The sequence below is a fragment of the Thunnus maccoyii genome, chromosome 12, assembly GCF_910596095.1.
Source record: "Thunnus maccoyii chromosome 12, fThuMac1.1, whole genome shotgun sequence".
NCBI lineage: Eukaryota > Metazoa > Chordata > Actinopteri > Scombriformes > Scombridae > Thunnus > Thunnus maccoyii.
Genome location: NC_056544.1, coordinates 6,748,938 through 6,775,817, shown reverse-complemented (window position 1 = coordinate 6,775,817; position 26,880 = coordinate 6,748,938). Strand labels below are relative to the sequence as shown.

Here is a 26,880-nt window from a genome sequence, read left to right as displayed (position 1 = left end):
AACACTGAACAAGCGGGGGAATTAAGTTTGGAGCGAAAAGGTCCCGGCAGAAGGCTACCAGCCTGAGCCAAGCGGTAGCAGGAAGCGAGCGCCTTGTGTGTCACGAGATTTACGGTGACAGATCCATCCACCAACCATCTGGGCCAGCAGAAATAAATTTAACCAGACAGTAAAGAAAGCGCTACCACAAAAAAAAAAAAAAAAAAAAAACTATCTTGGGAAAACACAACAGAAAATGCAATTTTCACACTCAACAGAGGTGAAAATTAGTGAATTAAACAAGGAATGACAGAGGAATAAATATGTGTTATGAATGTGGAAAGATGGATGAGGAAGAAGAGAATGATACGGAGGATAAGAGATAGAAAAGAGCTGAAGAGGGAGGAACGGGACAAAAAGTGAAGTGACAGCTGGCGATGGGAGAGCAAGGTCTAAGATTGTGCCTGAAATGCTCTCTCTCTCTCTCTCTCTCTCTCCCTCTTTCACACACACACACGCTTTCTTTCATTCTTTGTTGATTCTGACATCACTGTCTACCACTGCTGAAGACAACGGTCCCAATCATAAGAGGAGAGTTTTGTTGAAGTGTGCATGATTGGTTGTCCACTGTCACTGCTGCAGTTATACAATCTACCCGCAGTTCTGTGGCATGTTTACCTTCATAGATAAGATGTGTGTGCCTGTTACACCCTAACCCTGCCCTACTTTTTGAGGAAAAAACAGACACATTTAGATGTTATAAAAACAACCTAAAGTCAGAATCTGGGCTAGGAGACAGAAAAGTAAAGCTTTATGCCCTAATTTTTTTTTTGGGGGGGGGGGGGGGGGGGGGGCATAGTTGTGCCTGCAACTGAGCCTAATTTGAAGACAAGCCTAAATGTAAAATCATTTCAATAGTTATTAATGCCAAGTCACATGACTTCTTCGTATCAATTTCAAATGGCTTTTTAATTTTGTATTTCCTGCCAAATCGAAAAAAGTGTTGGCCAGTGAACAAAACTTTCAGATCAAGAGAGCAAACAAAGTATTCACTACCTGCTGTGATGCCTAGAGCCAAATTAAATAAACCATCATTTACATTAGTGATAAGAAGAGGCTCTAGTCAAGACAGTGATACTGTAGAGTGGTTATTAGCATATCAAGTAATGATGTGGCAGTATTGTTGTCTTATGGCAAAGCTGCAACTTGCTATGAAGTTTGACATCATGCAGCTTTCCACCATTTAAGTCCATAATATACATTTTTCATTTACTGAAAGCACATTTTAAAAAGGATTGAACCTTGTTTTTTAAGATCATTGAAGTTTTAACTGCAGTGAAATTGAATGATTAATGCACTTTTTGCCTCAAAATGTGCGCTTTGTGTTTGAAAAGATGTTTCACAATGCCTCATGAATTCACACAGTAGTGCATTCAAACACTCAAGACTAACTACGAGATTAATTTATTAGTTGATGCGTTCACTCATTGTTGGACTATATATATATATATATATATATATATATATACCTAGTGGCTCTGAGGAGTCATGGCAAACTCCTCTGAGTGGGTGAGGATCAGTGAAATTGTGCATACGTTAACAGTGAGCACATAAGGTACTTTCCAGATGTAGTTAAAAACAGGCCCAACCCTCCTCCAGCGAAACTATTCAAATCCTCCTCTTGTGACTATCACTTTTACTTTTGAACCTCACTGCCATATCTAAACATACATCTATCCAGCAGTGCCTAACTAGGCAAAAGCTTGACTGACAATCTGTCACTGAGCTGAAAACACAGATAAACATAAATAAAAAAGTTCTGAGAACAAGAAGAAAATCTCCATCCTCCGACCACCTTCAAATGTTGTTAGAGAGATCGAGAGGAGCGAGCAGGCAAGACTGATAACGTCGCCTCTTATGTTCAGACAGTGTGTATGCATTTTAATGCGGATATGCATCTCGAAAGGACAGAGAGGAGGAGAGAGAAAAAAAAATGTCATCGGGGAGGAAAGCGAGGCTTCAAACGAGCGAGAATGTCAGAAGAGAGTCGGAGCTCCAAGTTTGTGTTTATCGCTGTCTCAAGACGGACTGGAGGACTTGGACTGGAGGGAGAGAGAGAAAGAGAGAAAGAGAAGTGACCTGACTGCCAATGACGCCAAACCTCTATTTATGGCTCCACCAACAGCACAGGCCTGACACTGACACATTTACCTCTTGACCCGATCTCTTATCAGCAGCCAAAAAAACTGAAAACATGTTTGCGTAAGTTGCAAAGATCAGGCTAATGGGGTACAGTAAAAGCAGAGTTGGGTAATGAGGAGGGAAGTTTCTATGACGTAGGTAAAGACAAACTTTGGGGATTTTTAGGACAGTGTTTAGTGGACGATGTGTACTGAGCAGTGCCGCGGTGAACAGCAGGTGATGACAGCTCTGTCAGCTGCACTAAAACACCAACACAATGACGACTAAGAAGGAAAGTACAGGCTTATTATTCAGAAGAAGACTTATCTTTCTTGTTTCAAAGATAAACAAGATTAAGATGTTGGCTAATTTGGGGTCAGCTGTAGGTCAGATGAAAAGTTAAGATCTAAATCAGAAAATTGTGAGCATAATATTCTTCTTTTGGGTGTTACTTTTAAAAAGGAAAACAACCAGTACAGTGAAACTAAAATAACTGGCCTCCTGCGGCTCAAACTGGGGAAAAGAGGAGGTGACTCAACTGGTGGTCCAGCAGCTGCATCCCACCAGTGCACTCTGAGATGTGGCTGCATCCATGTATGACATCTCTCTCTCTCTCTGTGTATATATATATATATATATATATACACACATATATATACACACATATGTACACTTGTATGTGTGTTACTGCTTTGAAAAGTGTGCCTGTGTATGAGTGTGTTCACTGAACAAGAGTAAAACTCACCAGGATCCCAGCAAACTGCTTCTCTTCCATCCTTCAGGACCTTGTCGGCAAAGATCCCCTGCCTCTCTGCTGCCGTCTCTGCCTCAGCTGCCTCTCTCTCTCTCTGAGATGGACTTGTCTGCCCCTCGCTATCACAGTTTGGACTTTTTCGTTCGTTCCGAGTGTCTTCGCCCCGTCGCGTCACTCTCTCCTGTTCCCCGTCCCTCCGCTGCCTCTTCTCTGTTGTTTGGGAGTGTAGCTGGAGTGGCGTCGACGCTTTGTGTTAATTCTGCCCTAATCCAGAAACTTTTCTATGCTGTGAAAAGAACATGTGACAGGCAGAGAGGGGTGGAGGGAGGAGAGGAGTGAGGGGGGGTTGGGGGTGGAGGTGGTTGGGGGGGGGGGGTTGAGGCAACACTTTTTAGTTACTTGTCCCCTTGGCCACGTTCAAAACAATTCCTCAGTCTTTGTACACGACCTGCTTCTTGATAAAAGATAAGAACACAAAATCTGTAGTTTGTGCTCTGATAGTTTATTAAACTGAACTTAAGTAAATAAAACTTCTATGGAATCTGTAAGAAATGATGCAGAGAAAGAATTTAGAAAACATGTAGTAACAGATTTGCATTTTGTAGCAAAGCAGCTGCCATAACAAAGTGTCCTTTTGTGCAAAGAGATTAACTGTTAGGGGAATGTTTAGACTGCCCATTGACTACTGCTGTGTGAAAGCCAAACTGGAAAAGCACACTCAAAAACAGCCTGGATTGAGAAGACATTGGCAGAAAATACTTCTGAGAATCACTTCCGAGAAATGCTTATGTTGGCAACTTACATCAAATTTTCATATCTGGTTAGTAGTTTTTATCCTGTCCCCTGTGATCAATTTGAACAGTGAAAATGAATAATGTGACTTTTTTAATATCTGAAATTATATCAAAAATGAAAAATGATCAGTGGAGACTGGTGTTGAGAAACTCCTCCAGCATGAAGTGCTATGTAAAAACTAGGGCTTCAACTCATGTTTTATCTTCATTACTGATTAATTGATCAATTAATTGTTTGGTTTATTTTTTAAAATGCCAGTCATAACTCCCCGATTTATATTCAATTTACAGAAATATAAAACAGAGAGAAAAGCAGCAAATCACATTAGACAAGCTGGAACCAGAGAATAATTGATTACTTAAATTGCTTCAGTAAAAACTTTTTCTGTCATCTAATTACATAACTTCATTGGTGCTAATACTGTATACTGCAGTTCATGGTTGGTCTAGAAGTTTCAAAAAACAGTGAGGTCTCTAAGCTGTCATGTGTGGGCTGGAGTGTGTATAAAAGACTAAGTCTGGAACATGTCTCCCTGCATCTGTCTCCATCACTGACTCAATGAATAAAAACCCTAAACAGTGTACTAAAAGCATCCCAGCAAAAGGGAGAGAAAAAAAGTGGCCAAATATAGCCACCATTCAGTGTTACACACATACAAACACACGCATGCACACACTCTGCCTCTCACATGTACTGAAGCCTACAGGGACTCCAAAATGCCTTGGGACATCCATCATACACAGCACGCTGCACATCAATAAAAAGATAAGAAACAAAAACTGGGTTTAAAAACTGAAACTTACCATCCACGTTATGATGTTTGCAGAAGAACAAAGAGTAAACACCAACCTCTACATCAGAAAAACAGAATCAGTTCAACGGTGAGAAATTGACTGGTGTGTAGTGTGAAGTCTGATCAACTCAAAGTGCTCTGGATCTATCCCACTGGTTGACTCTACTAATGTATGTACACAAGAGTTGAGCCTATTGGGCAATCCCAGGAGGAGTGGCGATAAGACATTACATCAAACTCACCCTAAGACCTGACGTGTCTGTTGGCTCCTATGAGTGATGTTCCAGGGCCTAAACATCTAGTTCTGGGGCACCAATCACATGATAAAACCTTAACACCGATTTGATTAATGATGAAATTAATAATCAGTTTGTATGACTGTGATTTGTGCTTTTGGGGTCCCCTTTTAGCTTTACCTTATCTAAGGAGAATGCTGTGATGTTAGGCCACTTGGCTTACTATTCAATAATAAATAATTAACTGTCCCATTAGTTTTATCAACCAAATTGCCAAATATACTCTGGTTCTAACTGGAATTTTCTGATTTTCTCAGCTGATTTCTCTGTTTTATATAATTTACAATTGAACATCTTTGGGGTTTGGACTGTAGTTGAATAAAACAAGACATTTGAAGATGTCCCATAACTTCTTAAACCCAGCTATTAGGCCTACTCTGTACTAGTAGCTGTTTCTACATACATTTTAAGCAAATAATTTTGACTAACTACCATACTCCGGTTTTGTATAGACTTGCATTTGTGTTGTACCCTCTGCTGGCCAATGTTAAAAACTACAAAAGTAATATTTCAGAGTAATCTAAACTTTCCCCTGTTCCCTCATTTCCCCCCATCAAAGAGTGAAAGTCTCCTATTGGTATTGGTTTATTTGTTTTAGTTTGTATTTGGCAAGTAGTCAAGTGGCTACTTGTGTGACATATTTCCTGTTACTGCCGCAGTAACAGTAACTGTTAAGACTACAAGATTGTGGAGATTTATCAGAGCGGGTCACTGTTGACTAATAAGGACATCCCATCAATCATGCAGATACAAATACTGTAAATGGCACAACTGAGCTCCTATGATTTGCTGAAGAAAGAGTTGAACCAACCAAACAGTGATACAGTCACAGTAAAAAAAACTCACATTCCGGAGCTGAGAAGAGAAATACAAAGCAATTCAAAATTTAAATTATATCTAGAAGCAGGTAGGTTGAATTTCGGCTACATAAAAGAGACATAATACAGTATCGTTTTGAATGGTTTCTGTCTGATAACATTTTTTAAGAAGGAGACATGTTTCTCTAAATCTTTGAAATTCATCTTGACAGTGTTAGTCAGATAGCTTATGCGATATTAGTGTTATCAGTCCCATCAAGTAGAACAGATTAATTGTCAATGTTTGGTGATAACCATCTGTGGGGGCTCTGTCATACTTCAGTGTTTTTATATTAGTATTAATATTCATGCTAAATCCAACTTATGAACTTCAACTTCTTCTTGTCTGTAGATTATTGTCGGTCCTAAAACCAGCCTATAGGTGCACTACCAACAACAACTAAACTGGTGCTGCGCAATACACTGTGGTGAATTGTATGGTACAGTTGGCTCTGAATATTGCTTCAAAGTGGTATAAAGAGAAGTGTGCATCACTGTGGGTTACGTGTATGTGTGTTGGTATATTTTTAAAGTGGAACACACCTGCCTACTACCTGACGATATGTGAGCACATGCACTGAAGTGATCAAAACTGCAAGTGTGGGTATTTGGATGGACCCTGTATTTCCCTGCAGCAGAGTAAGAATATGCATCAGCCAAGGACTGGTAAGTGATGTCACCACCATATGGAAGTGCCTCTGTCCAGCCCAGTATCATGGCGGTTCATGAAATAGTCACAAAATTTAATCTGTAGATTTGTGTACATGGACATGAATTTTCCATCTTTTCTGTGACACTCAGCATGACTTTCAAATTAATGTATTTCAATTGGAATCTCTTTTGTGCCTGCACCATGTTTTTTTTCTGTGAGTCAGGACACAGGAGCACAGAAGCTGTAGCCTATTGTTTTTTCTCATTTGTTTTTCTAAACTATACCCGCTACATTACTTAACATTTAATCACAACAAGATTTTATCCTGGTTTTTATTTCTTCATTTTAATTGTATCAGTCAGTGGGCGGACTGGAGGACCCACCACCCAGAAGTATTTTTCTCACTATCACCACATTAAGGTTTTCTTTTAATGATATCTTCAACATTTCTCAACACAAAAACACAAAAGTGTCCTCGATAACTCAAAAATACTATAGGTTAATGTTAAGACCATCTATTTAATTATTTCTCCTTCAATTCTGAGAAATAGCCTTTTTTTGTCAGTTTTTGATACTATATATTACCATTATGGATATGTGCTATTTAATTTTACTTACTGAATTTATGCTACACTGATTTAGATTTTTGTGTGCAGCTCGTTCATTGACTCCCCCCACCCCATTCACACACACACACACACAACATTGGATGACGTGGCTAATGGAGGGGCGTTGTGTTGTGGGCAGACTTGGCGCATTCAACTCCTGTTTTGGCTAAAATATCTGAAATAAACAATAGATAGACATAAACATAGATCATCTAGATGCAGTGTAATAACTAGTTTGGCTGTACTAGATATTTGATATATTCAGTAGATATATCTTTTTACAACCCTACCTTGCATACCAGAAGAACTACAACTGTGGTATAGATTTGTATCAAGCTGCATGGCGGGGCTCTAGGAAATTGTAGTTTTTGAAAAAATATTAGTGTTTTTCCTAGAATTGGAAGTTATAAATACTGAATTGAGAGTACACTGAGGGGCTTATGGGGATGGTAAACACATTTGTGTGATTAGAATTTAAATATCTAATTGTTACGTGGATGTAAATTAATTTTAACCATATTTGACCCATATTTGACAGTGCTCCTAATTGTTGACTACACTCACATGATAGCTGACGTCAAGAGCTCTCTACTGCAGTTGGTCCCACATCTGTACCCCTTTTTGTTGCTCAATTATAGGCTGTCAAACATGCACCGAGGTCAAGGTTCGAAGGTCAGTATTTCAAAGCAGGAGCCATTTAGAGTCTTCATACTGACATGTGTTACTCTTCAGGTCGAGACCTTTCAAATGATGTATTTGGTTTAGCTCTGTGACAAAGTTTTAATTTTCTCAATTCATGGACACAAGCCATCCCAGGCCTAGTTTCAGAGAGCACTTTGAAGGCCCAATATATAAAATGTAGCTTTTTGTTTGTTTTTATTTTTTTTTTAGTGGAACTGGTGACCAAAATGAGTCACCTTCAGAGATTACAATACTGCTGACAATCTACGGCATTACTACAGGCTTGAAGGAAGGCCTGCAGTGCTTAGGTTAGGGTTAGAGTTAGGGTTAGGGTTGAAAAAACCAACCCGTTCTCCTTCCTAGGTTGTCAAATACCGACACGAGCATAGGCTACTATTTACACAACCCTAGAGATTTTTTTTGTATCTTTATGATTCTTGGATTTGGGATTTTATTTCAGCATGACGTGCAGTAGCACATTCAATCAGAATCTGTTTTAATAGCCAACGCAATCACACAAAGAATGTGTCTTGGCGTTTGCTCCCAAAAAATGCAACACAGAGTGCAGAGTGCTTCATTGGATGACGTGGCGCAGTATTAATAGAGGAAGACTATGTTTTAAGAAAGATGATTTCGTATTGAATATCCTCGGTCACATATTCTTGGGAATATAAAATTAAATGAGCAACTTGACATTTTACAATCACAGGCTATAAAATATGAAGGTAAATATTAGGGATGCACAGAGAGCGCAGTATTTGTATCTATATGTGTTGAGGCAGCAAAATTATTTATATTTGTATCTAAATAAAAGTGGGGGAAAAAAATCCAGTTTTTGTTTTTATTACACTTTTAATTTTAGGATATTAAAGTGTTAAAATAAGTGTCTGAATAAACTATCTTATGAAAGAGGTCCCCACACTAGGTCTCGTGTCTCCCAGGTCATAGACAACTGTGCTGACTACTGAGCTAAACCGAGTGCATTGCCAATGTGCAGAAAGACTTCAACTTATTTTTACACCCATAACAAAGAGACAGCACAGCATGTAACATGTAGAGAAGAACTTCAAAGGCAATTATTGCTTTGCAATTTCATTTACTGCCTATTTTTTACAACCTCACTTTTTTACAACCCGTGTTCTGAATGTCAGAAAAAAGTCACACTTGCAAATGCAGCCACTGCACAGATTGAAATAAGAAACAAAGTCAGATTGTAGAAGTTAAACTACCACTGTAAAGTCAATTAGCTTAGATGTCCCCTCCCCAGCCCAGGTAAATGCATACTGTGAGTCAGGAGGAACTGGTGCTATAAATGTTTCTGTGTAGATGCTCCAGCAAAGATTCACAACGAGATGAAACCGTTTTAGAACATAGCAGGGAAAAACTGCAGGGGTGTGATCTGGCCCGTCTCAGCTTGACTCAAGCTGGCCGATGGCGTCGCCTGCGAAACAGCTTGTCAAGTTGCCAGTGGCTGGTTTTAGAATGTAAGGCACATCACCTGTTTCAACAGCCAATCAGCTCGTAGCCAAGGCAGCTGGTCAAGTCAGCAAACTGTCAGCTAATCAAAATGGCTGAGTTTTGGACAGAGGAAAAGAGAGCCTCGACCCTCTTGTTTTTTTTCATGTTTTCGCTGTTTCATGAATACTAGAAATGCAACTGTAGCAAGTAACTCACTATCACTATCCTCATTCATATTTTAAGATGCTACAAATTACATCCAGCTACAAAAAACCCCCGAAAAGCCGTAAGTTAGAACGGAAGTACAGAGAGTCGTTGCTATGGAGACGATACACTGTCTCGTCTTGTTGCATTGATGTAAACTGGCAGGTTTTGCAGACAGGTGCATTGCAAGTAGTTGCAAGTTTCAACTTGTCTCATGTATCTGTCTTTATAAATATGTTTCAATACAAGTTTGCCTATCATTTAGCCAGTAACCAATGTATTGAAGTTACACATAGCCGCAAAGGTGAACCATCCTTTGTCTTTTATACTTCTTTTAATGAGGCAGTTACTGAAAACAGATGCTACTGCCTCTGTAATACGCTTCAGTCCAAATGTTAGATTTGTCTGAATTTTCTCAGGTGGAACTACAATGTAAGGCAGACACAGCCTTTAAATTTTGTACAGGGTTTTTGCCCAATAAAAGAAACCAAATGGAATGATGCCTCCAGTGTTGCACCTTTTCTTTCATCCTGTTCTGAGCCTAGTTCAAAAGCAGCTCTTTCTATCCATATTGTAACAAGTTAAATTGAAAAAACTTAACAGCATTCAGTTTACACATATGTATATGACTGATATTCTCACTTTCTTGGTGAGTGTTACTAACAAGGTAGGTCTTCAGAGTAAGGCCTATTTCCTAAAAGAAGATCTTAGTCCCATTGTAACTCCATGGACTAAGGTCATTTTAGCCTGAAGATGATTTTGGAAAATGAAGCCCAGTCTAGTTGGGATTATTGTTGCAAATAATTTTGTGTCACACACAAAGGGCATGTCTTGCAGTAAACTTGTTTAATTTTAAACAATCTGAGGCAATAATCCTCTTAAACACCTCAACATATGCTCCCACACAAAATACTCAACAGTATGTTCAACAGCATATTCAAGTAATTAACAACTGCAACAGCCTGCAGTAAGGGTTATCATTGTCATTTTAAAAAGGAACAGTGAACACAATGATTCAATGAAAGTTCAACAAAGAAGAGCTTAACATTTTATGGGATTAGATTTGTTTCATTATAATTGAACAAAACCTCTCAAGAATCAAACAAAAACACATATTAAAAGTAAATGTTAAACCAAAAAATGACCCAAAGGCAAAATTGAATCTAAATCTATCAGGATCTCTAATTTTTTCAGTTTCACTGCTGAATTTTTAAGCTCAGTGGTCTGGATGAATAAGTGGTAGGAAACAGAAAACTTCAGCAGTAAAACTGAAAAAAAAATTGATCAGGGATCAGTTAAATTATTTTCATTCTCTTCCAATTAAATGTATCCCTCACCAAGAACGTGAGAATATCAGTCATACTTGTTTGTGTCAACTGACTGCTATTAAGTTTTTCTAATTTAACTTGTTACAATATGGCTAAAAACAACTGCTTTTGAACTAGGCTCAGAACAGGATGAAAGAAAAGGCAGGAGACTGGAGGCATCATTCCACTTGTTTTTTTATTGGGCAAAAACCTGTACAAAATCAAAGACTGTCTGCCTAACACTGTAGTTTCACCTGAGAAATTCAGACAAATCTAACATTTGGACTGTGGTGTCTTATAGAGGCCATAGCAACTGTGTTCAATGACTAACTTATTAAAGGAAGTTTAGTTAAAGGATGGGTCACCTTTGCAGCTATGTGTAACTATAATACATTGGTTACCAGCTAAATAATGGACAAACTTGTACTGGAACATGTTTAGAAAGACAATTGCAAATGCTCAGTGTTTGCTGCAGAGGAGTGCTGAAGGAATGTCCTAAGTTGAGATGAGAGGATCTGCAGAGAGCAGCTACACAGTCAGGGAGTAGAATGACCACAGCATCACTACAGGAGGACACATGTGAGGGAAAAGAGGGATTTTAATTCAGCAGCTCAAATTATACATCACTATATCATACATCAAGTTGCTGGAGCATCTAAACAGAAACATTTATAGTACCAACTTTGTTTTTCAATCTGTTGTTCTTCTGATCTTTCAATCTGTGCAGCAGCTGCATCTGCAAGTGTTTATGAAGCATGGACACACTGCATAACAAGGCTAACGTTAGCTACATAGGCTAGCATATTTAGCTTTTTTGTCCTGGGCAATACAGGAAAATCAATATATATGGCTCTCAAGCTATATGCTGTATATTTATATAGACAGAGTCTTCCTCATTAGTTGGCTGGTTATCTTCATAATAAAATGCCTTTTTTAAACAGATTTGGATTTGGGTTGCAGCTGACTAGCAGCAATTTGAAATGGAATGAGACCCACTGATGGCAAACAACCCAAAACAGTAGTCAAATGTGCAAAGTCCATCCACAACACAATGCCCTTCTATAGCCCTCCACTATCAAAGGAGGGAAGATAATCAAAGGAGAAATAATTAAAACTGATGGCCTTAACATTAACCTATCATATTGCTGAGTTATCAAGGACACTTTCATATTGACACTTTTCAATGTTGAGGATATCATTAAAAGAAAAGCTTAACACAGTGACAATGAGGAAAATATTTCCAGGTGACAGGTCCTCCGGTCCGTCCACTGGACTGATGCGAACTGATGAAATTTAAGTAAAGAAATAAAAACAAGGATAAAATCTTGTGATTAAATGTTAAGTAATGTAACAGATGTACTTTTAAAAAAAAGAAAAAGAATAACAAATGAGAAAAAACAATACAGCTTCTGTGCTCCTGAGTCCTGACTGACAGAAAAAAAAAACATGGTGCAGGTATGAAATACATTAGTTTGAAAGTCGTGGTGAGTGTCACAAAAAAAAAATGGAAAAAGTGTCCCTGTACACGATGTGACTATTTCACCAACTACCATGATACTGGGTTGCTTTGTTGGCTACACATACAGGTCAGGGTATGGCAGTGGCATCACGTACTGATCCTTAACCGTTTCATTTCAGACCACATCAGAAGGCTCCACTGTACTTGAGCTTCAGAAATGCTCTGTAAAATGTAGCTTGTGTGGACGCTACTGCGCTACTTGAACAATAAAAGAGCTTCGCTACTGAAGAGCTAGTTGATTCAGAAAACAGAGATGCCACCACCACACTACTGAGAAATGTAGTTAAACTGGTAACGCCGCTGCTTGAAGTGCCACTACTGCCCAACACTGCTTAGACTGTGATGTGCATATTTTAAATATTTCTTTGAAGTTTTCATCCTAAATGATTAAGTGATTATAAAAGAATAATTATTACTTGCAGCCCCATTTTCATCTGCATCGTTAAATTTAGCGATGCAAAACAGACACTGCTAATTAAGCCATATGCTCAGCAAGATGGGATCAGGGGGAGGAACAACTTGGAAACAGGTTTTGGTTGTAGATGATTCAGACATGATTAATGGTGCTTCACACTTTCTTTTTATAAATGCACAGCATCTACGTCAACACAGAGACTGCTGATGGAACACACATACCTGTCCTGACTCCCACACAATAAGCCGTGACTGATAAGAATTCATGAAAGACTGCTCATATTTTGTTAGACTAACTCTTTTAGTTAATCAGATCCAATCAGATTCCGTCACAATCACCATCAGCCAATCATGTCTTAGCTGTCAAACTTTAAATCTGTTCTTCTCTCTGTTGCTGTCAACTGTCATTTCAGTGTGAATCATCGCAAATGGCACACCCTCTACTAACCTTTTTCTCCATCCTGTTTGTGACATTTAAGCCAATTTCTGACTCTGATCATGATCATGTTGCAGCATCGACTTGCTGTTGTAGGGCACATCCACTTCTCTGGGCGGCCGGCGCAAGAGCTCTAACATAGCGCTACAAAGTGACTCCTCCACACGCGAGTCAGGTCTCTTGTCTCAGCTTCAAGACTGCGGCATAACTCCAGCCTCGGGTCTCCCCCTTTCCTAGCTTCGCAAGTTGGCGGAGCAAGTAATCAGAGTATGCTCTGCTTTCAAAGCAAGGCTCATCTGCTTCAGTTCCCATATGTCCTACTCCTGGGTGCAAAAGGACCACAAAATCAGGCCCTTCTCAAGCACCTAAGCCTCCTTTCGTTCGCTCTCCAGGCCATATCTCTCCTGCTACTCTAGGCCATTCCACCGCAGACAACTCCCTGGTAACTGCCTTAGAGTCTCTCGCTAACGCCATACAAAACATCAACACGCCTCCAATTCCTGGAAAATGCCGCTGCCTCATCTTCAGTGACATTTGCCGCAACCCAGGCCTCTACAATGCAGCCAGCTTCCTCACTCAGTCTAACCTCAACATCCTCCCAGCCTGAAGCCGCTCAACACCCTCCTCAGCCATTCCAGCCCCCTCTCTAGGTAGGGAATACATCCCACAAGCAGCTAATGTTTCTCCTCGTTTAAGGTCTAAAATCCTACAAGGTAAAGACTTTAATCTGGTCTCATCCTGCCTTCCCCTGACTGTAGCAAAACTGTCGCCACCAGTGAAAATGTTACTGCCGTGCTCAAGCCTGCAGATCCCTGGTTAAACAGAGACCTATCTATTGGTTAGTTTTTGGTAGCCTTCGACATCTATCGGAATGTGATCTGCTCCATGTACCCACGAGAGAAGGCAAGAATTTGACTCTTATCTGGCTCTAATTGGTGACCTTAATCTCAATTCTGGGGAAAACATTTTCTATCAGTACCACAAAGCATTCTCAAGAAAAGCTGCTGTTTGCATTGCCCAATCAAACACTCACCTTAACTTGGCTTGACACTGAATTATTGGCGATGATTGCTGGAGGTGCTCAAACTATTTTATGCACCACTTGCGGGAATTCAGGCCACACTGCTTCCCTCTGCCCCATCTTTTTGATCGTATGCCCATCTGCAACAATTTCAATGAAAATGTTCATTCCTCAACTGCCAATTTCTCCACATCTGCAGCAGTTGCAAAGATGCCCCTGGTCAGTCTTTGAACCAATGCCGGTCAAAGACATCATGAACAGTCATCCTTCCATTCCAATAAATGTTCAGTCTCTAGCAGCATAACTGTCTTCTCATCCCAATTCTGTGTTTGTAGATAATCTTCTCAAATGGTCTTTCTCAGGGGTTTCGGGTCAGGATTCTCTCTCCCCTACAGTTACTTATGTGGCTCAGAATCTTCAGTCTGCAGTTAAAGCCAGAAATAGTTTCTCAGTTGCTAAAGAAAAAGGTTAATAATAGGTACTTTATGTCATTGGCCCATTTCAGTCCCCTCCATTTTCTGTTTTGCACAAGCCCAAAAGACATAGCCACAAGGAAATATTCAGGAAAGAAAAGACTCAAGTTTTTCATGCATGCTGCCCCATCCCTGGGTTTTGGGGGGTTTTATCAAGGGCGGTAGTTCACCAGCCTCTGGCCTCCCTCTTTTTCCCCATTTTAATCCATCTTCAGCACTGTGTGAGATTTACCCCATTCCTGTTGCATGCTATGTCTGAGGCCAGCAAACATACCTTTGCTAATTGTGGCCAAACAGTTCTATTTTAACTTCATCAGTCCACAGCACTTGTTTCCAAAACGCATCAAGCTTCTGTTCTGTTGCGTATTTCTGACATTGGACTTGTGATGAGGACACAGGTAAGGTTTTCTTCTGACTCTTCCATGAGGGTTTTGTTTGTGCAAGCATCACTGCGCAGTGGAATGGTGCACCACCACATCTGAGTCTGCTCAATCTTCCTCCAGGTTTATTGCAGTCAAATGGGGGGTTTTGATTTGCCATTCCGACCAGCATACGAGCAGTTCTCTCTGAGAGTTTTCTTCTTTTTTTCTTCTTCTTTTAATTACATTTCACACTATGAAACTTCAAGCTGAGAAAGCTTTGCCATCTTCTTGTAGCCTTCCCCTGCTTGGCTATCATTTTCAGAGTCTTATACAGCTGCTTAGAGGAACCCATAGTTGCTGAGTGTTTGCACAAGGTTTGAGGAGTCAGAGTATTTGTAAAGCTTTGAAACTGGCACCAGCTGACATTTCCTAATGACAATTGTTGACATGCCTCAGGCCTAACAAGCTGATTAAGATCTGAGACCTTGTAAAAATAATCTGAGACTTTGGAACTCTTAGGGTGCCCAAACTTTTGCACATGCCACAATGATGTTTTTATTTTTGTTCAATTTATGACATAAAAAAAAATATCTATGCATGAATGTTTGCTGAAAATATTGTATTTTATGTTCCATACGCTCGAGAGGCTGTATTTACATCTTTTCAATCAAAAAAAAAAATAAATAAAAAAAAAATCACCAAAATATGTTATTTGTCAAGGGGCGCCCAAACTTTTGCATACAACTATATGACCCCTCCTTTCCAAGCTTGTTTTCCAATTTGGCTATAAAAATACTGTCTCTGAAAATTCTCCTCCTGTTCCCAAAAATAGACAGCCTATCAATCTCTGTGTTTTGCATAGGATGCTGTCAGTACTCAGGGATGGTGGTTTTTCTCCATATATTGATGCCTTGCTCGATGCTGTATTTTTGTTGGCTTTTTATGCATTTCTTAGAATTGGCAAATTTACAACTTCTTCTCAGTCATTTGACCCTTATAGAGACATTTCCTTTTCTAATCTAACTTTTCATCCTAGTCATTTCCCTTTACACCTTAAGCACTCTAAATGTGGAGGTGCTTGCTGTAATCGTGGCTCACACTGATCCCTTTTTTGCCCTTTCAAATCTATGATAAAATACTTACAAATTAGACCTACCACTAGGCCTCTCTCTCTCCATTATTCCTCACTCCAGGAAACCTTCCCTTATCTAAATCATGGTTTAACCATAATTTAAGACAAGTCCTCTGTGAGCTTATTTTCCTTTGGCGGTAGTTGGGTTTTTTGTTGTTATTGTTGTTTCAGATGCATGCTCATTACACAAAGCAACAATGGACATGCGTGAATTGAGGTGTGACATTATCGTTTCCCAAATGCTCCATTTTACATTTCCACAAAGAATCTGAGTTTTTAAATATCTGCACATTAAAAAGCATTAAAAAAAAAAACCCTAAAATGCCATTTGTGTGTGGATGAAAGGCCAAAATGTAGACGAAAATGTTTGTTTTGCAAAAAATTTCATATTAGTGTGGACAAGGCATCCTCTGGTCTTCTCTTGGTCTTCCATTTTTCTAAGGTTAAAGAATTTTATTTTAGAGGGTGCAAAAGTCACCAAGGTCATCCCCTCCCACACATCCTGCTGAAACAATGATCTTTTCTCAATCTCTTACATAAAAATAGAAAATTAAGTTAACCTCATCACAAGAACTCAGAAACAAGCTTTAGCTTAGGCATCCCTGCTGACCTCAGTAGTGAATTCGACCTATGGAAATATTAGCCTGGTGTTACAAAAAAATGGGAGGATGCTACATAGTTACACATTAAACATCATGAGTATTTCTTTGTCAAGGCCCCATTTTCTGGGGACAGAATGACCCGTTTAGTCAAAAAACTGCAAGTCATGAGAGACACAACTGAAAGACAATTTGTTTAGTTTCATTCCTTAATTTTGCTATATATATTTTTGCTAAATTTTTGCCTTATTTTGCTATACCATGTTTGAAAAATTGAACTGAGATAAAAAACACTAGTAGGACTCAATTACTTTCCTTTATCTGACAGACAGATCCCACACCAACCTCCTGTACTCACACAGTCATACAAGCCATTCTTGATTTCCGCTCCACATCTACTTGCCCCCCTGTCTGACACGGTGTACAACGGTGAGTTCAACACAAAATAGCATCCATTATTGCTAGCCATATTTACAATGCAGCATATTGTTGGGCCTACAAAGCAGCTGTGTCTATTATCAATAACGTCAATATGCAGTGGTATGATTGGAACTCCACAAGTCCTGTTTTGTCACGATAGACAACCTCTTTCTTACACTGTGCACAGATAGGTAAATACCACTAAGAATTTGTGAAGGTTCTCAAAGCAGTAAATAGAGCCAGCAAACTATGCATCACTTTGGACTGCTGGAAAAAATAAGAATTCTTACAATAAGGCAATGGCATTGGGAATGAGAAGATATAGGATTTAAATATGAAGTGCACAAATCATGAGTTTTTTCTTAAGTCACATTCAAATGATATTGACTGCTGTGGCAGAGGAGTTGGAAAGGGATGGGTGGTGCTGCAAAAACACACAAAAACACAATCTATAGCAGTAAATCTACCAGTACATTTTTTTTTATTTTCTAAGCTCTCTGCCAAGACAACTGATATGTAAATCCCTGTGCTAAATAGTGCAGAGATTGTAAACTGAGCAGCAAAACCATTTTTCAAAGGCAGATTTCTAATGACAATCAATGAATAGCCATTGCTTCAACAAAAAGACACACAAGCAAACATTTGTCCAAGCAGGGGTTGACTTCCCTTATCTTTTTACATGGAATGGAGACATTGACAAAGCCAAACAGCCCCAGAGACAATAAAAATCAAACACACAAACACAACTATGAAACCACACATACCCACCACACGTCCACTCAGGGAGTCTAGAGCAAATCCGAAACCCTTCTCAGTTTTTTTTTTCTGTTTGGTAATAATGATTAAGTGTCTTCTGGACTGTAAATTTTACTGCAGATGAAAAGCATGAGTTCTGAACTGTCAGTGTCTTTCAGCTCATTGTTTTGGTTTTATGGTGTGCAATTTTATTGTTCTGGTTCAGTCTCACCGCTCTCATTTCCAGCAACAGTAGACAGCTGTTTTTAGCAAATGTGCTGATAAACCAACAGTATTCTTTCTACCTTCTTCTTTCTGTTCAGCACTAAATGGCACATAGATAAAGTTGGTCACGAGCTGGTGAACATAGCATGGAGCATTTAGCAACTAAAGGGCTATATATTTCCCATAAGCGTTGTTGGAAAGCAAACCTGAGCTAAGAGGAGAATGAATATTGGACTTACATCTGTTCGGTTGACAGAAAAACGACTCCAAATAAATGTAAATATTGCTCTATGTCTGATGGATGTGTAAATAGGCAACTTTTTGCTAACATGTTTGTGGTATTCACTATATGAGATGATAATATGTCAATGATGTGTTTACAGTTTGTTGTGCTGCCCCCAAGTGACCAAACAGTCAATGCAGGTTTAAGGAATCATTTCACATCAGTTTAACTGTACTATTCACAATGTTTGTTGCTGCAACAATAGAACATATGAGAGAGCCTGGAAAACACAAAACATAAAAACCAACATGGTGCCACAACAACACAGCTAAATCATATATGAAGTAGTAGGTGTGCTGTCTTCTTGACTCTTTCAAAATCAAGATTCCTCTTGAGTGAAACTATAGTACAGTATCAGTAAGCATTTTCACACAATGCATGCTTGGAAAAGTTTGCATACAACATAGCTCGACTATGATGCAAAACATTCTGCAATCAAATACGAAACTATGCGACTGACACATCCACTCCTTGTACCTTGTCACTCGGGGCGATTTTAACTTCCTGGAGATAACTCAGTATCTGTATTTATGACAGCCAATAAGCATATAATAATAAATACTGGTGGAAAGTAACTAACTGAAAGAACTGAAACCTTGGATCGCACCTACTCCCAGAGATGAGTCAAAGGCATCAGGCCCATCTTGACAATAATAATAATAATAACAACTTTATTTGTGTAGCACCTTTCATGCAAAGATGCAGCCCAAAGTGCTTTACAAAACAAGATCAAAAACAAAATAAGGCCAAAAAATTAAAATGAAAATAAACAATAACAAGTAAACAAGACTAGGTCAAAACCTAGTATATGGCTGGACCATGTATGGAATGCTAGAGGACTTTTTAAATTTGAAATGGATACAGGAAGTGGCAGCATTCGGCCAACCAATGGTGTAACTTCATCACGCAGTCAGTGACTCACTCAATCACAGACATTCAGGTTTATAGGTACCCTATATACCCTGCTGTTTCGGTCCAGCCAAAAATTGTGATCACAAATACAATAAAACATTGGCAATGACACCAATAAAGTTACCCCAAGATAGGCCTTTCATTTCTTTTTAAAAATACTGAGGGAATTTGCTGTTCCAAGATCCAAAGGGAGGGTGTTCCCCTTGAGAGCAGTCTCACCAGATTTCTTGTGGGACACATGAGGAACTTCTTAAAGAAGTTATGAGTTCTTGTTGGAACATAAAAAGAAAGGCAGTCACTGATGTGTATGAAGGTGCCAGGTTATGTAAGAGGACTTTGGGGTAATGTTTGTTGTCAAAAATTATCTTTGAGAAATGGGCTTGTCTTTCCTTTCTGACAGCACTATTGTAAATTTTCATATGACCCTTTAACATGTCAAAGTGGAAATTTAATTTAATTTTCCTCCACCTTCCCTCAGCTTTGTGACAGCTTAAAGAGCATTCCACAACAAAAAAGCACAAGGCCTGCTGCGTAGCCAGTGTTAAACAAGCCCCCAGGAAATGCACTTGGCTTTGAAGACAATTTGACAAGGTGGCCAAACTGTAATTACAATTTCCGGGTTCAAAAGGCAAAAGCATATTCCCCCCCACACACAATCATGAGAAAAGGAGTAGTTATAAAACGCTTGATATATATTTTTGAGCGTCACAACGACTGCAAAAAGACTCGTATCACTATCAGAATTAGATCCATTTGGTCCAATCACATTAAGTCTAGAAGAGCCATACAATTAAATAATTTTATCCCCATTCAAGTTAGCAGGGGGCTAAACCAGAAGTTAGCAGAAGACTCTAGTACACATGCTCTAAAAGCGCTGGGGCCCATAGCGCGTGTGCAGTATGCATTCATCTGGGTAATTTCTTTACAGCAGGAAGTGGCTTTTTTGGCTTCATGTGCTACTGAGTAACTTTCATAGTAATGAACGGAGCCCCGCCTCCACTGTATCCAATTCTTATAATACATCCATGGTGTGAAAGCCTTTGCCATTGCCACTACGAAGTAAGTAAAGATAGCTATGTATGTGGCATGCTACACATCCATTATCACCGTGGACGACTTCTCAGACATTTTGCAATTTTGATGAGATGCACAGCAGTCAAAAAAATCTGTCCTGAAATCTGAGTTAATGACTAATATTATGATAATGATATTGGTATTGATATTGGTGATTCCCCCTTCTCTTTATGTTGACAAATCTATGGACATTCATCAATAATTCAATAATTCAAAACCAATTCACCAGTCAACAAACTGTATGTGTGCCAAATACTTGAAACTGTTGAAACTAGTTTGTCAGTAGTGGGGTTTGTGCAACTTAAGAATGCTGATGGAGAGGGGGTAGCAAAAGCAATCATTACTTCTCTGACAGAACCATCAGTCAACAAGCTGTGTGTGTGTGTGTCAAACACTAAAGTCGAAACTGGTTTGTCAGTGCACGCAAAGGTCTTGTGTAACTTAAGAGTGCTGATGGAGAGGGTTAAGGTCATATCATTACTTCTCTGATGGAAAACTGCCTGCAAATCAAGAACTTGGTCAGTATAGCTACAGACGGAGAAACATCACTCTTTTTACTCTAAAACAACAGCCAAGTCTGCAGCTTATTTGTTGTGTTTTCCACCCACTTGATTTAGCTGTGAACATGGAAACAACTTCAAAACCAGCAACCTTGAATATATTATCAGGGAAACATACAGTCTGTCCACTATCCTGGCCAAACGCCAGGATAAGAATTTCTATGATTATAATTAATAGAGACAGTCCTCTGAAAATGATATCCATAACCAGATAAATTCAAAATTTTGAACTTTTACTGTTTTCTTACTAATACCATTTTAATATTATTTCAAAATATTACAAAAACCCACAACAACATAACTAGATAGCATAGCCTATTGAATAGACCATATCCCCCCCCCCCCCCCCCAATTCTCTTTTTGAAAGAAATGCTTGTACAGTACCAACTTCAGCTACCAGCATCACTAGACATGTTACAAAACTGGAACTGCTCATCCCCAGTTTGGTGATGCTATCTGTCAGCAGGCCAGCATTCAAAGATTTGCTGATGGAGTTTTTCTCGTGGACCACCGACACTTTGGAGTTCCAGTTGAGGAATGTGACATCAGCAGGTTTTTTGAGTCATTAGGCCATTGACGCATTGTGGCTGGAGGTTGAAGCCTTTAAAGATGCTGGAGGAAACCACTGGTTTGAGGAATTAGTACTGGGTCCCATCTAGTTACTCATTCTGCCTGTGACAAATGCACATGTGGACAGGGCGTTTTCTCAAGTGAACCTTCTTGAGCATTGCTCCATGTGACAAACTGCAAGCGAAGAGGGAGGCAGGACATTAATGTAAATAAATCTAACGTGTGAGAAACAGCAGAGTAAAATGCAGTGAAAGAAAAAGCTTATAGGAGTGATCAGTTGCAGAGACCCAGCAATGGTGAGGAAGAATAAATACAATTATCCACCGTGTTCTGACACAAACTCTGTACAACTTATTTATGGCACAAGCACAGTCTGTTGTGTGGAGTCAGATTCAAAGACAAGGTTGACAATTTAAAAAAACCTGTACGTTACTCATTAGTACAACCACCAGAATTGTCACAAAAAGGCCAAGAATGAAAATCTCAGCAGAAAAACCTCCCACATCCAACCACTCAAATATACAACAGAGTGATAAACTCAGATAAACTGTGTGATTTATTACCTAAAGTTAAGATATGGCTGTGTGAAAGCAGTCTCCCTTTGTAATTGCACAAGGCCTTTGTATTTTGGGGCTCAGACTACATTGTGATCAGGCCTCCCCAGTATTTACTGGAGAGGTTTGATTCATTTGTGTATTAACCAGAAGACCAACTGTCAAGGATTGTATGTAGTTCTCTTCAGATCCAGTATCTTCTAAGTTAAGGAAAATAGTGATTCATGTTCATCACACAAACACACGGAGAACAAGACACTATGTTAAGGTAAGAAGTTTAAATGATTATTTTACACCTGTTTGAATTGTGACTTACATAGTGATTTGACTCTGCATCAGCTTTTACCAAAAATTGTGATGCAATTTGTGAAGTTTTGTGATTTTTTTGCGGTAAAATTGCAGGAACTGGCAAAAACTGCAAGTCGAGGGGAAAAAAATTGTAATTTTTACAACCTAGAAAGATTAGACAAGGAACACAAGGACAAAGACACAAGGAAGTGTGAGGATTGGTAGCCTAATTCTCATGATAAGACCACATATCCCAGTGACCCCTGTCACTTCCTGTTTTGCAGTTTCCAGTCAACCGGCATGGGGTTTGTTTTGATGATGAGAGGAGAGGCTGAAGAGCCTTACCAACTGTTAATGAGGAGTTATTTTTGTTGATAAAGCAAGTTTTGTTTGGAAAGGCTTATTTTGTATGGTTATGTCTTCACAATTGCGATCACAATTTCCTGGAGAGATTGATAGTTACACAATATCAGTTGGATTTTGGCATTTCAGCAGATATCAAGTTATTTAGGTTGGTTTTTATCAGAGGTTTTCAGAACTGTGTAGGTGGGATTATGTCTGGCAACCCTGCCTGTTTTTGCTACAGTAAGCTAGCCACCAGGGTCAATAATTGGACCGCAGGACTGACGCATAGAAAGTCTTAAGTAACAATGTCTCTTCTACTTGCGGTTGTTGCTGCACTTCCAAGGAGGCCAATTCCAACGCGTTCAGTTTCGCGTGCAAAGAGTAATATTCCTCCTCGTTCCCTTCCTCTCTTCTTGCTGCCAGTGTGTGGTGCATGCCACAGTTCACTGGAAAATGAGGTCACACAGGCCAGGCGCTGTAGGTGCATTACGGCAAAGAACCGTGCCTACAAATAAAAGTGGATTTTTACATGTAAAGGAATGGGTCGATATGAATGTTGTTGGTGTCAACAAATAGGAAATCTCATTAAAATCACAAACTAATATCTTTTAGATTTCTGTTTGTGTACAGTTAAAACAAATCAGATACACTGTGTAAATGAGTATAGCTTTAGAGGTGTTGGCAGGTTTGTTTTTCAACTTTGGACAGAGCCAGACAAGCTGTTCCACCATTTTCAGTCTTTGTGCTAAGCTAGGCTTAACATGGGAGAATCTTAATGGATACGATCTGCAAAAAGAGGATCACTGATGAGGATAGCCGAGCTAGCCCTTCTGCTTGCGAGCTAGTCCAAAAGCTTGTTTACTACTGACTGACAACTGTGTAAGTCATTACAGTGTTACCTCATAGAACACTCTGACTGACTTTGCCGTTGTTGCTTTATGAGTTTTAATTAAAAACTGACACATTTTAGTAGGAATTCATTTGAAAATGAGGTTTATTATGTTTGAGTTATGTTTTTACTACACTGGTAACAGACATTCTGATCAGAGTTGGTGGAAGTCTTTTGCTGGGTGACAGATCCACACATAAAAGAATTTGAGATAAAATGATTTTGATAGAACTAGGATACAGAAATTGGAAAGTAACTATAATGAAGGGATCCTTCACTCCAAATGAGAATATGAAGTGAAGTCATATTCCCATCTTGAACTATGTGTGTATACTGTATGTTATTTAAGTGTTTCTCTGAATTGGCCTTTACTGATACATTTAAAAAAAGGACATGAAAAGAAATACAATGACTGAATAGTTCTGGACAACAATTTAATAACTGCTCTAAATGATTACACAAGGTACAATATACTGCAGAATACCATAGGAACAGTACTCTGCTTTACGTAACTTTACCAACACAGAAGTAATGTTTTAAATATGGACCTTACTATGAATTAAAGTGGCTACAAACAAACTATGACAAGACGAATCATAATTAGAACATAACATCTGTTTTTGCCTTTAGTAAGTGACTATGGTGTATGTATAGCAATACATAGTAATAAGATGTCCTGTTTTCCTCCACTCTTTCATTTGTTCCCATTTGTTTGAACTGATTTAATTCATTTTAACTGATCAAATTTTCAATTTTTCATAAATAAATGCATGGCTTGGACATGAGAACCTGTCTTGTTCTTGATAACTAAACTGTGCACGGAAAATGAAACTACTTTTGTTTGTGCTTGTTTATTTTCTACAAATGCATTCATTTTGTTCCTATTTATGTTGTAAGCCATACAATGCCCATGTTGGACAATTTCTCATGCTTTTCTGATCTCATTTGCATTTAATTTAACTGTAGTATTATTATTTTATGGCTTGGCTTTAGTTATATGTGGGATTTCTGATTTATTAAACTATTATAAAAGATAAACAATTATTCAAGATTAAAAAGGATATTCAAAAGGTGTAACATGAATTTGTGTTCAAACATTATTGTTCAATAGGGTAAAGAAAACAAATGTACCTGTTTGCTGCACCACAATTCATTGTACAGGTGATTTATTGTCCTTGTTCTGACAAGAAGAATCTTATGCTTAGATGCCATTGTGTTATGCTCTGTCACACATGCAGTGGGAGAGTAGGGGCAGAGTTGCCAGACTGGGTAGTTTTCCACCCAGTTGATCTGCTTCTGATTGTAGTGTAGATTTTTTTGTCCTGAGTCAGACCAGGCATAGGCCTGGTCTGATTCAGAAGGTGGCGCTCTAGGCTCTGGTGGGTGGTGGTCACAAAGGAAAAAAAAAAAAAAAAAAAAAATCTTTAGCCGGTGCCCTTCCTCATTTTCTGCCTTGAGGTACCAAATGAACAAAGAAAGAAAGAAAGAAAGAAATACACTTTGCACCCCTGTTCCTCACCATTCTTCATCTGCCCTGGCCTGCACTTGTGCTGTGCGCACTGCAAGTGGGGGATGGGTTACAGTTTGATGCGCATCACAGACAGCCCAAGTCCGGGATGTAAGAAGTGCCAGAGATTGCTAGACTGACAGATGGACAGATGTCAAGAAGCAGATATCTATTTACACATGTTATTTTATAATGAAAAGGTCCGTGAGATGTTGGCACTGAACTGCTGCACTCCTGAACAAATACAAAACAGATAAGCCTAACTATACTATGGGGCCCCCTAGTGGTCGAAGCATATAGATGGCTTTTAGACACCCTTTTCCTTTCTCACCATTTTCTTGTCTCCTTCACTCTCCACAATGGGATTTAACAGAGAGCTTTTCAATCACTTTGTTCAATTACAAGATGAGACGTCTGACCAAAGCCTATTAAAAACTGAAAACTTTGACGCTACAACTGACTTGGTGGTGTTACTGTTTTTTTATTACTGCTATTATCAATGCAGCGCCTTCATCTCCTTTTCTTTTTCCTCAACCCTTTGACTGTGTGTCCCTTAACCTCCATACTCTCTTCTTTTGCTCTAGTCGCATCTGGGCATTCCAGAAGTCCAGACATGTCTGGACTAACACTTTACAAAAATAACAATGAAATATCTGACAGTCTACTGTGAAAACTGTCTGATAAAAGCCATGGGAAAATTCCATCAAAACAAATGCTATTACAAACAAGCTGCAGTCCAAACGCAATAGATTTCTTATGAATTATACTTTTTGTAAAATTTATTTATAGAAATAGCAGTTTCAGTATCCGTAAATCGTCTTTGACACCACAGGTATTTCAACCATCAAATACCTTGATTAAGATTGGCCATCTAAGAATTTCAAGGATTTTTGTTCATATGGAATGATTCTGCAACATACGATTTTATCTAGCACAAACATTCAGTAACAGTTACAAAAGTAGTGAGGTGAAAAGTAAGAGTTTGGAGTTCAAGGAGATGGATGGGTTTGTGCTGCATCCAAATTGATGGTAGGCAACTAAATTAGCATCCCGTTTCACACCAACTACTAATTTTGCCATTATTATCCGTTACCCATCTTTCCATAATACTGTTTTTGTTGCCTAACTTTAACCATACTTAAACTACATTTTATTTATCATAATCCTTAAAGCTATAATATGTAACTATTCTGCATTAAAATGTTTATATATTTTGTTGAGTTGTATACTTACATTATCCCAAATATTTCCAACAATTTTCAAACCCAAAGAAATCTGTAATTTCAATCAAGGTAACAGTCTGTTTCATTTGGTCGCCTGTAAATGGCGTCATACCCCCTCTACCAAAGGGTATAGATGTACAAGATGCATGCGTCTGTGTTGTCTTTGTCCACTACAATTGCTTCTACCAAAGAGTATAAGCATACTTGATAATACACCGGTGTTGTGGTTGTTTGCCATAATGGCGTATACCAAAGAGTATACGCATACAAGATAATATGTCAGCATTGTGGTTGTTCTACAGAAACTGTTATAAATTGACTTTTATTCGGTTTTAAGCCACATTTTTATGATAAACTTTTTAGATCAATGGTCATTTTTAAACTATATCTTTTAACTGGATGAAGGATTTTAGTCATCAAATGTCTGAATCTTAAGTTATCAGAGAAACAAGCTAGGCAAATGTTAGCAGCAGCTCGGCTAGCAGCCACTCCTGGATGTCCAGTCCTCACTGACCATCGTCAGAGAAACAATCATTTTCACGTGAAATAGCTTTATTCAGTATTTTTTACGGTTTTAATCCCCATGCACATGTGTTTTTGGAGAGGAGACCTCTGCGGATAATTCAGCTCCTGGTAGAAACCTCCTGAACATCTGGATCTTAAGTAATCAGAGAAACAAGCTAAGCAAACATTAGCAGAAGCTCAGTTAACAGCCCCTACCAGATGTCCGGTGCCAGCCAGACAGCATCAGAGAAACACTGATTTTTTTTTTTA

At 38.9% G+C, this 26,880-nt stretch overlaps 1 protein-coding gene across 4 annotated transcripts in view; it reads right to left on the bottom strand.

The window, feature by feature from the left end:
* The window catches only part of slc6a9 (solute carrier family 6 member 9), a 112,381-nt gene that overhangs the window by 71,592 nt on the left and 13,909 nt on the right, over positions 1-26,880 (bottom strand). For all 4 annotated transcript variants that reach the window (XM_042428951.1, XM_042428948.1, XM_042428950.1 and 1 more), the window contains one exon: positions 2,906-3,200. In XM_042428951.1, the coding sequence (XP_042284885.1) occupies positions 2,906-2,935 (30 nt within the window). In that variant the 5' untranslated portion in view covers positions 2,936-3,200. The remainder of the gene's footprint in view (positions 1-2,905; positions 3,201-26,880) is intronic.